The sequence below is a fragment of the Microcebus murinus genome, chromosome 9, assembly GCF_040939455.1.
Source record: "Microcebus murinus isolate Inina chromosome 9, M.murinus_Inina_mat1.0, whole genome shotgun sequence".
In the NCBI taxonomy this organism is placed as follows: Eukaryota; Metazoa; Chordata; class Mammalia; order Primates; family Cheirogaleidae; genus Microcebus; species Microcebus murinus.
In genome coordinates this window covers 7,267,514-7,281,593 of record NC_134112.1, presented here as the reverse complement: position 1 = coordinate 7,281,593, position 14,080 = coordinate 7,267,514, and the positions used below count along the sequence as shown (strand labels likewise).

General features: G+C 41.8%; 1 protein-coding gene across 1 annotated transcript in view; it reads left to right on the top strand.

Annotated features, from left to right (window-relative positions):
- ABCA13 (ATP binding cassette subfamily A member 13) overlaps positions 1 to 14,080 on the top strand; it is a 470,652-nt gene that overhangs the window by 67,580 nt on the left and 388,992 nt on the right. The window contains 5 exon segments of the mRNA XM_020289932.2: positions 2,176 to 2,303; positions 3,100 to 3,200; positions 3,455 to 3,631; positions 5,553 to 5,758; positions 6,520 to 6,659. Coding sequence (XP_020145521.2) covers positions 2,176 to 2,303; positions 3,100 to 3,200; positions 3,455 to 3,631; positions 5,553 to 5,758; positions 6,520 to 6,659 — 752 coding nt within the window.

Below are 14,080 nucleotides of genomic sequence, written 5' to 3'. Positions count from 1 at the left end.
GTTATTTTTTTTCTTTTGCTTTTGTATGGAGTCATGAGTCCCATGGAAACATGTGTGTGTTTCTGTGTGTGGCGGGTGGTGTTTAAAATTTTAGTTGCTCACTTTCTCTGTGCTACGCAGTTTCTTATCTGCCATGCCTGTGGCTTGCAACTCTCTGATTTGTCTCTGTGCTATTGCTGAGTTCTTTCTTCTCCACCTTAATATATTTTGTTGTTGTTTTTGTTGCACTTATTGATATCTCTATCACCTTCTTTTCAAAGTTTTATCCTTGTTTCTCCAATTCAGTTTAAACACTGCAGTTAAGTCAGGCAGTTCCTTGCCTTCAGCCTTCTTCACATCTTTATAAGATTCACACTCACCCTTAGCCTGAAACTCTATGTCTTTTATCATAAATTTATCATAGGCTTGGTCCAGGAACCACATCTTTTCTTTTCTACTCTTTCTCCGTAGCCAATTGTCCAGGTCTTTTCTCTTAAGTCACATCTTTCAGCCCAAAGGAATGGAAATATCTCCAGACCCTCCGTTTCCTGCTGAGACCTTCGTGTCATTACAGACTGTCTTTCCCTGTCAGGGTTTTGTCTGTTCCAGCCCAAGTCCCTTCAGTTGGGAGGCTGAGACCTGGGAGCTCCCATCCCCTTGTGAGTGGAGAGCACAGATCCTGTTGAGGCAAGGACACATGGGGTGCCACCGTACCCTCCAGCAAGGAGTAACCCTTATACCCTGCGCACTGCCGCAAAGCACCTGGTCACAGATATGAGAGGCGTAGTCCCCTGTGTCTGGCCATGCATGTCCTTGCTTTTCAGAGCTTGAAGAGGCTTGGCAGCCCGGATCCAGGTGCCAAGCCACACAGTGTATATTTTTTTCCTGGGGAGATCAAAATAAAGTACAACCATCTCCTTCCCACTTTCTAGTTTTTTCCAGAGCCATTCTGCTTCCTCCTCAGTATAACCCAGAGAGGCAGAGGAATGAGTAACCTAACCCCACTTCATGCTGCAGAGAGAAGCCCAGTTTAAGAAGACGCACCTCTGGTTTCAGAGCAGAGGAGGTGGCATGAGTCCTGCCAGTGGCCGGAGAGCCCCTGCACGCAGCTGCGATGGAGCAGCTCTGCCTTGCAGGGGATGACACGGGCATGGGCACCACCTCCTGCCAGTTGCTTGCAGGAGAAACATCGCGAGGACCCTCCTCACTCCCTCTACACCCTGCAGAGGTCACTCCCTCTACACCATCCGCACACAGCTGCGGAATAGCAGCAACTATTTATCACACCTCTGCGTAGCCGGGACTGTGGAGGTGCCGTGTGGAGCTCAGTCACCGCGGCGCAGAAGTCCAGATGGAGGGCAGGAGCTGAAAGCTGTGGCACGGCCCCAGCCGGTGGAGCGTCTCGCTTGGGCTTCACGTAGTCATGTTCTTTCTGTGTTTTCTCTTCTTTTATCTTGACTTCTCTTTCCTGGGTGAGGATTCCATGCGCTTGCACAAAGACTCAGAAAGCCGGACTCACGGGCTCCGTGGCAGTCCTGCTACGCGCAGTGGGACTGCGCCGCGCTCCTCACTCTTCCATATTTATCCCAGTTTCGGTTTCCTCTCATTCTCAGGGTCATTTTCTTTCCAGCTTCCCTTCTGAGTTACTTCCTCCGTGTCTTCCACACCTCTGGGCCCTGTTAGCCTAATGTTCCAGGGACTAGAGGTGTCAAGCCGCCTGGCTGCTCCTCGTGCCTTGATGGCCTTGACTTGGAGGGCCTGGCGGGCACTGCTGACTCGCCCTGGTCGGGCGCGCTGGTGGGTCTGTGCGCCGCCCGTCGTCTCTACAGTGGAAAGCTCTCCTCAAAACACTTTTCTTTGTCTTGTAAATGTAGGATTCAAGGCAAATATTTTAAAATCTCTCCTGGAAATTTTTCCTAACCCTCACCTCTATTACGCACTGTCAGGAATAAACTTTTCTGTTTTTGAGTAAAGAGAATGTTTAATCCATATTCAGCACCAAAAGAATCCCCAAATCAGCTGATTCGAACAATGCAATTTGTCAAGAACCTGGTTATACGATGAAGTAAGGCTTTCAGTCTATGAACACACTTCCCAAGGCAGTGGAATCTTTTCCTTTGAATGGAATTTTTATATCCCTAGTTGGCACTTTGAGCTGCTTTCCATTTTATTTCATTTATTTATTTTTGCCCTCAGATTACGGCATCTGCAGAAATTGCAGAGCATGCTGCAAAACCTGCCCCCGTGGCCAGCTCTGAAGAGATTGCTTCAGCTTGATGGAGCTCTCAGGAATTCAATAGCCCAGAATTTACATTTTGTCCAAGGTAAACTAGCTCTGGTATTATTTGTCACTGGCTCGCTAAGAGCAAACAGGAAATTTATTGGAAAATGGACTTGAAACTGCCTGATAACACTGTAAAGTTTGGAGATAAGTTTGCTGGTGTTGTATACATATTTATGCTTTGCTGTGATGCCTGCTAGGGTATTTCAAATACTGCACACCAAGGCTGAATGAACAATGCCGTCCTAGTGAAGAATGCATCCTCTGTTTGCCATGAGCTCGCAGTGTGGCCTGTGACGGGCAGTTTCTTAGGACTGGCGTTTGGCTTTCACATTCACGCCAGCATCTGTGGTTCTCAGGCCGGAAAGGGACCAGAGTGCATTGTGAATCTTTCACAGCCTGTGCTCCTCCCCTCAGCTTCCTGGAGTCTGGCAGGGAGGGCATGCTCCTCCTAGGTTTGCAGAATGCTCTTTGAACTTCATCGACTCCTTCCACCCTCTTCTGAGGAAGTCAGGTTTGCACTTTTGCCCAGGTGGGCTGGAGTCTTTTCATCTTATCAAAGAGGAGAGAGAAGAAATGAGGAGTGATGTCACTTTAGAAGCAAAATTCTCCTGCAACTAAAAACTCATACTCACGAGTCTTCAAAAAGTATATGTGGCATTCTAATGATGTTTTCTGTTTTCCTCTCTAAGGAAGGTAACAAAATGTATGATCACAGGTCAAGTTTACCGAAATGCATGTTTTCAAAATTCAGTTTATTAATTCATGGCCAGGCATAGAAGTCAAGCTTGGAGTAGCCTACTTTAGGTGAATAATAAATCAATTTGTCTATCTTGCAGAAATCCTCATTTGCCTGGAGACATTAGGTAACGATTTTAAATGGGTTGGACTTGACCAAGTGAAACTGGAAAATGATGTGTTCTTTTGGGAGTTAAAGCAGGTAAAGCACAGCAAAGGATTATAAATAAACAATTTTTATAAAACATTCAAGAAGCTCATGCAATATTCAGTTTTGCTCCTGTTGTGAATTGTGCTAGCAAAATAAAGAGAACAATAGGCAAGTTTTCGAATAACTTTATGCTGTGTTTTAAAATTTTTATTGTTGCTTATTTCTATTTGCAGTTCTTGAGCCCATGGAGAGGATATCTAAGCCTCTCTAAATGTTACCCCTTCCCACCCTCATTAATCTTTTAGATGTTGATGAAGAATGGCACTACTCTCTGCCCGGATGGACGCTTGTCTGAGAAGGAGACCCTCCGACCCCCTGGAAACTCTAGCATCTGTGGTGGCCTCCAGGGACTGTTATGCCGTCATAATTCCTTCAACGAGACCAATGTTTTAATCAAACTACTGGGTTCAGTAGAGGAAGCTGTAAGTATTCTGTCTTCTGAGCTCCTCCAAGAGAACCAGTGGGCTCATTTTTAAGATTAAATGTATTGAAGGTGCTAATATTTAACCTGGAATTTTGATGAGGCAAGTGTTGACATCAGCCCATAACTTAAATGAAACTGGCCAACTGAGGCCCAGCTGCCCCTCAGTTCCAACCCTTCTGTCTGATTGCCTGGGAGGTTGTGTGTCTGCCCAAAAGCCACCTGACATTCCCTAAGAGCACCCCAAACTTTCAGATCATGCCACTTCCACTTCTCTGGTTTCCTAGTGCCCTGACTTGCTTCATTTTTGGCTGTGTATGCTTAGAGAAGTAGAGGAAGGTCTTTGTTCATCAGTTAATTACAGCAAAGCTGTGGCTTTTATTTACTGGTCATAGGCTCTGAAAAATCATGCTTTTTCTCATTTCTGCCCAGGACGGGGGACTACTTTGGCTGAGTGCTCAAGTGGGACTGCAGAATGTTCTGCAATTTGTTTGGAAAGATTATTATGTGAAGTTCAGCCCATTTTTTTTTCTTACTGAGCATTAAACATCATAAAATTCATATTTTTGTCATTCATTTTTCCTCTCAGAATTACATTTTTTAAATTTTCTTTTTTATATACCATGAAATAAAACCAGTGAAATAATGAAACTAGCAAAATGATTATCAGAATGAAACAAAAACTGAGATAGTCATTGGGATAGTAGTGTACACAGTTCAATCCAATCAATGCTTTCTTAGCATTTACTATATGTGTGATGGTATGGCACAGGGAGTACAAATGTGAAGAAGACAACATCTTGGCTGAGAAGGGCAGACTACCTAATAGCTCAGTATCTGGAGGTCTTCCCAAATAAGTCAATGAGCCTTAAATTAGGTATAAGATTTGGAAGCAAAATAAAATCAGAAGAGGATACTAGGCAGATAGAAAAGAGTATGTGAAGGCATGCAGGCATGAAAACTACTACCTGTCTGCACATAGCTTTCCTGCTATGGGGTGTAAGCTCTTTCCTGGCAGAAAGCTCATTCCAAATTTCTTTGCATGTATAAAGCCTAACTCAGAACCCCACACAGAGCAGGAACTCAGCAGGATCTGTTACTAGTGATGAGTATATTTACAGTTGCACATATGTGAGATTGCCTTTCTGGTGATGCCTAGGTTATCTGTTACTAATAAACCACCTCAAAGCTCAGTGGCTTTAAAGAAAGCACATTCTATTATCTCCCATGACTCTGGGTTGACTGGGCTTGGCCAAGTGTTTCTTCTGTTGGTCTTACCAAGCATTGCTCATATAGTTACAGTAAGATGGCTGTGGGGGCTTGAGTCTGGATACTCGGCTGGGACACGGAGAGGAGAATCTTTCATTCTCCTCTGGAGACTCAGGGTCTCTCTTCTCAGTGTAGACTCTTTATGTGTTCTCTGAGCAGAGTAGTCAGACATCTTCCATGGCCATCCAGGAATCCAAGAAATAGGCAGGAAGGGGGAGAGAGTAGAACCTGCCACCCATCAGAAAAGGAAGAGCTGAAACTGGCACAAGTCTCTTCTGCATTTGATGGGTTCATGTGAGTCAGAGCCCATCCTAGAGGAATTTTGGAAGGAGGTGACAGAGTGAGACTATCAGGGAGTCTGGTTCATTTGGGCCATTTGGGGAGACTAGATGATGCAGATGGCTATGGTACTCGGGTCTCGTCCTATTTTATTTTTGTATGAGATTTTTATTTGGGGATCAACTAACTTGAACATGAGTAAAGACTCAAGTCTAGAACTTTGACTTCAGTGATCATCATCTTACAAGGCATGGTCTTTGAAGAACAGTTCAAGCAGATGCCTTATTAAATGAAACTAGGTAAAGGTTGCATCTCAAGTATCCACATTTGAATTGCTTTATTTATTACAAGTAATATATATTTTTTCTGTTAAGGATCATATTTTGCAAGAGGTCATTACTGGGTACACAAATATGTCAGTTTTAATACCTGAAGGATATTTGGACTGGCAGGAACTTGAGACACAGCTGTCAGAAGCAAGCTCCTTCTGTGCTCAGCTTTTCCGGCTGCTGGAAGCTGAAGCTTCGCCTGGAAATGGTGTCTTTTCTGGTGGCTGTAAGCACCAGCTTGTCTCCACAGTGTAAGTACGTGTTTGATGGAAAACTTCTGAATGACCGGATGCCAAAATGATTTAAATTGCTCCCTTCTACTAAAATGATAGCTCAACATGGTACATTATATTTCTAATGAGTAGAATAGAAAGATGTTTCATTTATTTAAAAATGTGACTCCACTTTGGTACTACTGGAAAGCATCTATAATATGTTCAACAGTTCTTTTAAAGTTTAACCATCAGCTTAATCTTTCACAAGCTGTGTAGGAGCCCTGTTTAGTCTGAGGTGTGCATGTGGTTAAGGTTCTCATTTATTACATTACTCAGGGCTCTCACATTAAGTATCAGTGGGAGGTTTCTCTCGGGAGCTATAATTCTCCAGAAAATTTGCCTTGTTTTTATTTTATGACTTTGTGAATTATATGTGTGATCAATTTCCACTTTCCTTGGCTGCTGGGAAGTTCATAATCTAATATGTCAAATAAGTAATGTATTTTTCTTAAACTCAAAGTTTACTTCACAGTGTGGCCTTTAATTTTCCTTTTCTGTTGATTTACTCTGTCTTATATTTTATGTATTCCTACAAATGGCATTCACTTATTTTCAAATCGGAATGGAGAAATTCATAAACAAATAAATATTTAGAACTATTTCAGAGATTCTAATTCCTTACCTAAGTGGACTCCCAGGTATTTGCATATATTTGTGTTTAGATAAATTTATAATGACCTGTCATCTGGAAAATCATTTCTAAATTTTGGCTTTCTCTGGATTCTTTTTGACTGCAGTATATTTCATACACTTGAAAAAGCACAACTTTCCTTGGAACAAACATATTACTGGAAAGCCTTCGCAGACTTTATCAGGAAGACTTGTGAAGTGGCTCGGTATGTGAATATGCAAGAGACTTCCCAGAACAGTCTGTCCGGTAAGTCAGTCACCGTCGCTACAGAACCATGGGTGCTTTCCCATTTTAGTGAGGTAATATGACTTCCTAAGAGACCATCCTATTCAATGAAAGGGAGCTAAACGGGAGGTGCTCCAAGTACAATTTGCTATTGTGAATACTTCAGATAATTTTTTCCCATCAATTATGACAAGACTTGCCAGAAGTCCTGGTTTGACTGAGCCAGGTTGTTCCTGCACAGTTTCTAATAGTGATGCCTTTGCTCTCAAAACTGTCCTGGTTTGAATGATAAATACTTGTACATGTGGGCTAATCGTGACCCTTCTCATGGGAGTCCAGGTTTACTGCGTGGGTGTCTTCTCACTTTACCCAGCGTGGAGTCTGCCCTCACACTGCGGGAAATACCCCATGCTGAGTGTGCTGCTGTGAAGGAAAAAACAAACTGCTTTTCTCTCTACTCGCACTCAACCCCTCCAACACTTCTGTGACAAAATGCTGTGTGTTATTTTTTTGTTAATTTTTAAAAATTTTTAAATTTATTTCAGCATAATAAGGGAGTACAAATGTTAAGGTTACAAACATTGCTATTGCCTTCCCTCCCCCCTTGAGTCAGAGCTTCAAGCGTGCCCATTCCCCTGACAATGCACAACGCGCTTATAATGTATATATTTAAACCCATCCCCTCTCCCACCTTCCCGACACCCCATACATTTTTTTTCATAACATTTTGGTTAGATTTTATAATTTTTTATAATTTTGCCATTACTTAGAAAAGGTTAGAGGTATGCCCTTCCCCTCCACACTGTTCGCTGCCTCTTTCAGTTGTGGGTCTATCCCCTCACCTCCCGAATCTCTGGTGAACACCAGCACCCTTTGAGCGCCATATTGAAAATCAGTCAGTACCAATGTGACAGCAAGTACATGTGGAGCCCATTTTTCTGATCTTGTGTCACCTCACTTTGGATAATGGGCTTAAGCTCAATCCGGGATAATATAAGCAGTGTTAGCTCACTGTCATTTCTTAGAATTGAATAATATTCCATTGTAAACATATACCAAATTTTAATTATCCAGTCATGAATTAACGGGCACTTGGGTTGTTTCCACATCCTTGCAATAGTGAATTGTGCCACCAAAAACATTCAGGTGCAGATGTCTTTATAATGGAATGTCTTATGCATCTTAGGTAGATGCCTAATAATGCTATTGCTGGGTCGAATGGTATTTCTATTTTTAGCTGTTTGAGGTATCTCCAAATTCTTTTCCACAAAGGTTGCACTAATTTGCAGTCCCACCAGCAGTGTAAGAGTGTTCCTGTCTCTCCGCATCCTTACCAGCATTTGTTGTTTTGGGATTTCTTGATATATGCAGTCTCACTGGGGTTAGATAATATCTCATTGTGGTTTTAATTTGCATTTCTCTAATGATTAGAGATGTTGAGCACTTTTTTATATGTTTGCTGGCCATTATTCTGTCTTCTTTGGAAAAGTTTCTGTTCATTTCCATTGCCCATTTCTTGATGGGGTGGTTTGATTTTTTCTTGTTAATTCTTTTGAGTTCTAGATAGATTCTTGTTATCATACCTTTATTGTAAGAGTATAGAGCAAATATTTTCTCCCATTCTGTAAGTTGTCTATTTGCTCTAATGATAGTTTCTTTGGCTGAGCAGAAGCTTCTTAGTTTGATCAGATCTCATTTGTTTATTTTTGTTGCTGTGGTGATTGCTTTGGGGGTCTTCTTCAAAAATTCTTTGCCTAGGCCAATGTCTTAGAGGGTTTTCCCAACATTTTTCTACACCAAGCAATTCTCCAGTTCTCTATAGACACCAATTAGTGTCCTACAGTTCAATTAAATTCTGGCGCTATCTACCCAGCGTTGGTGTCAGACCACAGGTTAAGGGCTCAGTCCCACAAACTGTCCCCACTCCAGACGCCAGCCCTACAGCTAGGCCTCCCTTCTGACTTCTGACCAGCCAGCTAGAAATCAGGATTCCCATGACCACACTTTGTGTTCAACAATTTGCTGGTACAGAACTCAGGAAACAGTTTATTTGCTAGGTTACTGGTTTATTATAAACCAGCCAACTCAGGACAGGAACAGCCAGATGGAAGAGGCATATGGGGCAAGGTGTGGAAGGGCGGGTTGGCGAGGGGGCTGGGGAGCTTCCCTGCTGTCCTGGGCCCACCCCCCCCCCCAGCACCTCCACGTGTTCCCCAACCTTAAGGCTCCTCAACCACATTCTTTGGTTTTTATGGCGGCTTCTTTATGTAGGTATGCTTGGCTAATTCACTGGCCATTAGTGACTGGCTCAACCTCCAGCTCTCCCTGGAGGTTGGGAGGAGAGAGGGTCTGAAACGTCCAATCCTCTGATCACATGATTGGGTCCCCTGACAACCACCGCCCCAGGCTACCCAGCAGTCCAGCCCCCTGTCATCTCATTAGCATATGAAAAGATGCATATCAATTCCAATATTCTAAGAGTTTTAGGAGCTGTGTACAGAGACCAAACATTATTTTTAAATTGTTATTTTGGCATATTATGGGGGTGCAGATCTTAAGGTTTCAATGAATGCCCTCCCCCCCAAGTCTGAGTCTCCAGCATGACCATCCCCCAGATGGTGCACATCTCACTCACTATGTATATATCCACTACCCTCCCCCCTCCCACCTGCCCAATACCCTATTACTGTAGTTCCTATGTGTCCACTTAGGTGCTGCTCAGTTAATACCAATTTGCTGGTGAGTATATGTGGTGCTTGCTTTTCCATTCTTGGGATACTTCACTTAGTAGTATGGGTTCCAGCTCTAACCAGGAAAATATAAGATGTGCTATATCACCGTTGTTTCTTAGAGCTGAATAGTATTCCATGGTATACATATACCATATTTTATTAATTCATTCTTGGATTGATGGGCACTTGGGCTATTTCCACAGCCTTGTGATTGTGAATTGTGCTGCTATAAACATTCGGGTACAGGTGTCTTTTTTGTAGAGTGTCATTGGATCTTTTGGGTAGATGCCCAGCAATGGGATTGCTGGATCAAATGGTAGATCCACTTGTATTGCTTTAAGGTATCTCCATATTGCTTTCCACAGAGGTTGAACTAGTTTGCAGTCCCACCAGCAGTGTAGGAGTGTTCCTCTCTCTCCGCAACCACGCCAGCATTTATTGTTTGGAGACTTTTTGATAAAGGCCATTCTCACTGGAGTTAAGTGATATCTCATTGTGGTTTTGATTTGCATTTCCCTGATGAATAGAGATGTTGAGCATTTTTTCATATGTTTGTTGGCCATTCTTCTGTCTTCTTTAGAAAAATTACTGTTCAAGTCCTTTGCCCACTTTTTAATAGGGTTATTTGATTTTTTCTTGCTGGTTTTCATGGGTTCTATGTATATTCTAGTTATCAGCCCCTTATCGGATGCGTAGGATGCAAACATTTTCTCCCATTCTGTAGGTTGTCTGTTTACTTTCATGACTATTTCTTTGGCTGTGCAGAAGCTTTTTAGTTTGATCATGTCCCATTTATTTATTTTTGTTGCCGCTGTGATTGCCTTTGGGGACTTCTTCATAAACTCTTTGCCTAGGCCGATGTCTAGGAGAGTGTTTCCAACATTTTCCTCTAGAATTCTAATAGTTTCATACCTTAGGTTTAAGTCTGTTATCCAGCGTGAGTTGATTTTTGTGAGAGGTGAAAGGTGTGGATCCTGCTTTAGCCTTCTACAAGTGGCTATCCAGTTTTCCCAGCACCATTTATTGAAAAGGAATTCTTTCCCCAGCGTATGTTTTTGTCTGCTTTGTCAAAGATTAGATGGCTATATGAGGATGGTTTTATATCAGGATTCTCAGATCTGTTGCACTGGTCAATATTCCTATTTTTGTGCCAATACCAGATTGATTTAATTACTGTAGCTTTGTAGTATAGTTTGATATCTGGCATATTAATACCTCCCATTTTGTTTTTGTTGCCTAGAATTGCTTTTGATATTCGGGGCTCCATATGAAGCGTAAAATTATTTTTTCTATATCTGTGAAGAATGCTGATGGGATTTTAATAAGTATTGCATTGAATCTGTAGATCAGTTTGGGTAGTATAGACATTTTAATGATGTTGAGTCTGCCAATCCAGGAGCATGGTATGGATTTCCATCTGTTTACATCCTCTGCTATTTCCTTCCTCAGTTTTTCATAGTTCTCCCTGTAGAGGTCTGTTACCTCCTTGGTTAAGTATATTCCTAGGTACTTTAATTTCTTTGTTGCTATTGTGAAGGGAATTGAGTGACCAAATATTAACAAATATATTTCTTATTATGCTACAGTTCCCCCCTTTCCTTGCCAGTGTCATAAAACTAAAAATTCCCCAAAATGTAAATTTTATAAACTCATAACTGCATGATTCACAGTGAGTCCTCTGGTTCCTTCAAAGACCCTCCTTTTTGAAAAGATGCCAGCACTGTACCGTTAAACTTGCATTTCTGACTCTCTTCTTCGTGCTCTGGAGCTGGTTGTCTGTTCCCCTCTCTCCTTGGGAATCATGCTGTCCCTGGCTTTCTGGCCTGTCATGACACGGCCTCATCACAGTGGGCTTACCAGCTTCGCCCTAGAAAGCCTGCGACTTGGACTTGGGAAGCCTGGGCTGGGCGTGGGAGTTCCTCATTCCTTTTCTGCCATTGTGACCACCTGGTCTTCTTGTTTTTCTTGCTCCTCCTCAAACTGCCACTTTTGGAGGCTGCCACAGATTCTCCCTCCGTGGCTGTCAGTATCAAGCCTACACACCATCTGATGGGCCCTTGCGTTTGCTGCAGGCTACACTTTAAAGCTCTGTGCTTCGCCATAGTGGTGTTGGATCCACGGCAACTTCTCCAGTGAGTTGGCCATGTCCTCCTGGGTTGGGTGTGCATCCTGCACTTCAGCTTTCTCCTTTACCTCCTTGTCCTCATTTTTATCACTTATTCTTGCCCACTTCTGACTACTTTCGGAAACTTAGGCTACAAAGAGTAACTTTCAATATCAGCCAGAGGCCTGGGTGTTCAGAAGTCTCAAAAATACTGATAATTGCAAATATTTATTGTATTTTCTGTAATTATCTCATTCGGTCTTCATATTAACCTGTGATATCTGTACCATTATGATTTCATTTTCAGAGGAGAAAACTGAGGTTCAAAAAGATTTTACTCTTGGCTTAAGTCACAAAAGTACTAAGTATCAAAGTCAAGAATTCAAATCCAAAGGAGTCTCCCTCTGGCTCCTGTAAGCATAACCACTTCCTTCCCTTTGGAAAGACCCTTGTTAGAGCCTCACTTCTGTGACAAGACTTGCTCTGTTACAGAAATCATTAGGATAGGTGCACGTCTTTTCTCTTGGGTGGGTCAATTTCTCCAAAGCCTAAAAAACCGAATTCTCCAGATGCCTGCTAACAACATGCAGGTGCAGGGTTCTGGGAAAGAAACAATAAACAGGTGATGAGAGTTTCACTGTTCAAAATTAACAGGCTAAATTATTCTTGATATTTCCAGTAATGGCGTGACATCCATACTATCAATTGTATCTGATACTCCAAGTTCAGTGCCAGTCTAGTTCTGTTTGTCTAGACCAGTAAACCTTTCATCTTCTGCTGACATAGGGGAGGAACAGTTGCCTAGCCAGGCTGATGGAGAAAACGCATGTTAGAATTTCTCCTTATTCAAAATGTTATCCAAACTTATCTGCCTATTTTTAATTCCACTCCTCATACTTGCAGTTAGATGCTTGTACCTCCAATACAAGAGACTTAGGGAGTTTCTGCAAAGAACATTAACTTCCCTCTTTTTTGGCTTCTCCTTCTTCAGACTTAAGCTTAAGCTTTTGCTTCTCTGCTATGCCAGATACTCCTTGTCCATTTGTTTTCATACTTCTAATGTTGATATTAATAGTTCTCATTTGCTGTTGTTTCTTTTTTCATTAATGTTATCTATGAGGTTATACACTTTTCTATTGTGTACAGTCTTTTTAGTGGTGTTTTGTGAATAAGTGGTGATAAATGCATGTATTTGATCTTCCACATTTAACTGGAAGTCTTCAGGGAAAACTAACAGCTAAAGAAATCCAGAATCAGAATGGCTGCCTCAACAGTTTTGGGTCATCAAAGATGGTCAAAAACAGACTAGATGTCAGTTTATCTTGACTCTTACAAAGGACATTCCACCCTTACAAGGATGGGGATTCCAGGGCTTGATAGAGGGTCCCAGTTAATGGGGGGATGGACACATCTGGAAATGGGTGTCGGCAAGAGGCTCTGATGCACAGGGCAGGTGCCAGCTTGAATTGTTTGAGCCAGAACATGAAGAATGAGTAGAAGCCAGCAGGTAGAAACTGGGAGAAGAGTGTTGAAATCCTTGCTTAGTACATTGCTTCAGTCACATCAGACTCTCAAGTTTTTCCATAGTGAAGTTTTAAATGTGAAGGCTTTGGTTGTAGAGAGTGTTATCAAACAATTTGACCATTGTATGAGTCACGGGTGGGGCGGGATGAATAATAACTGAGGGAAGTCAGTGGACTGTGCGCTATTCTTTGCCTGTGTCCATGTATTGCGCACGCTTGATCTGGTCACATCCTTGCTACTCGAAGTGCGGTCTCTGGACCTGTGGCATTAGCAGCGTCTGGGGCTTGCTGGACGCATAGAATTGTGGCCCCAGCTCAGACCTACTGAATCACAATGTGCATTTTATGAAGGTGCCCAGGTGATTTGTAAGCACGTGAAAGTCTGAGATATACTGGCCTACAGGAATAACAGCAGAACAGGTCTGGTTTTATGCATTCATCTTTAGGTTACATGTTCCTTATTTCCTCGACAACTGTACATGATAAGAATGTGGTATAATAGAGACACTATTTATTCTAGTAAGTAGATCCTCCTATAATTATTTAAATTTATGGAGTGCAGTTTTATTGTACAGATGAAGCATGAACTCAGGTTGGTACTTTGGCGTGGGTTTTGGAAGCAAATGGACTTGGAAGCAAACATTACATCTGACACAGATTTTATTGAGCAGACTATCTTAATTAGTTTTATCACTGGTTAAATAAAAATTATATGGCTTACTTTAGTGGGTTCTTATGAAGATTAAATAAAGTAATGTATGTTTTAATAAAATGCCTAGCACAGTATTGTAGGCATATGCAATAAATACTAGTTCCTTTTTCTTCCGCACATAAATGAGTGTCAGAATTATGATACATCACAAACAACAGCCAGGGAATTTAATGTAGACAAATTAATTAATTAATTAATTAATTAATTAATTTATTTATTTATTTATTTATTTATATTGCTTAAAAATGTTCTTTGATACTTCTTGATTTTCTGGTGCCATCAACCATTTTCCTATCTGATGTTAATCATCCATACTTGGGCTAGTTTTCAAGATTGTTTCCACTCTTTTTTGCCCCTTAAACACTTGTAAA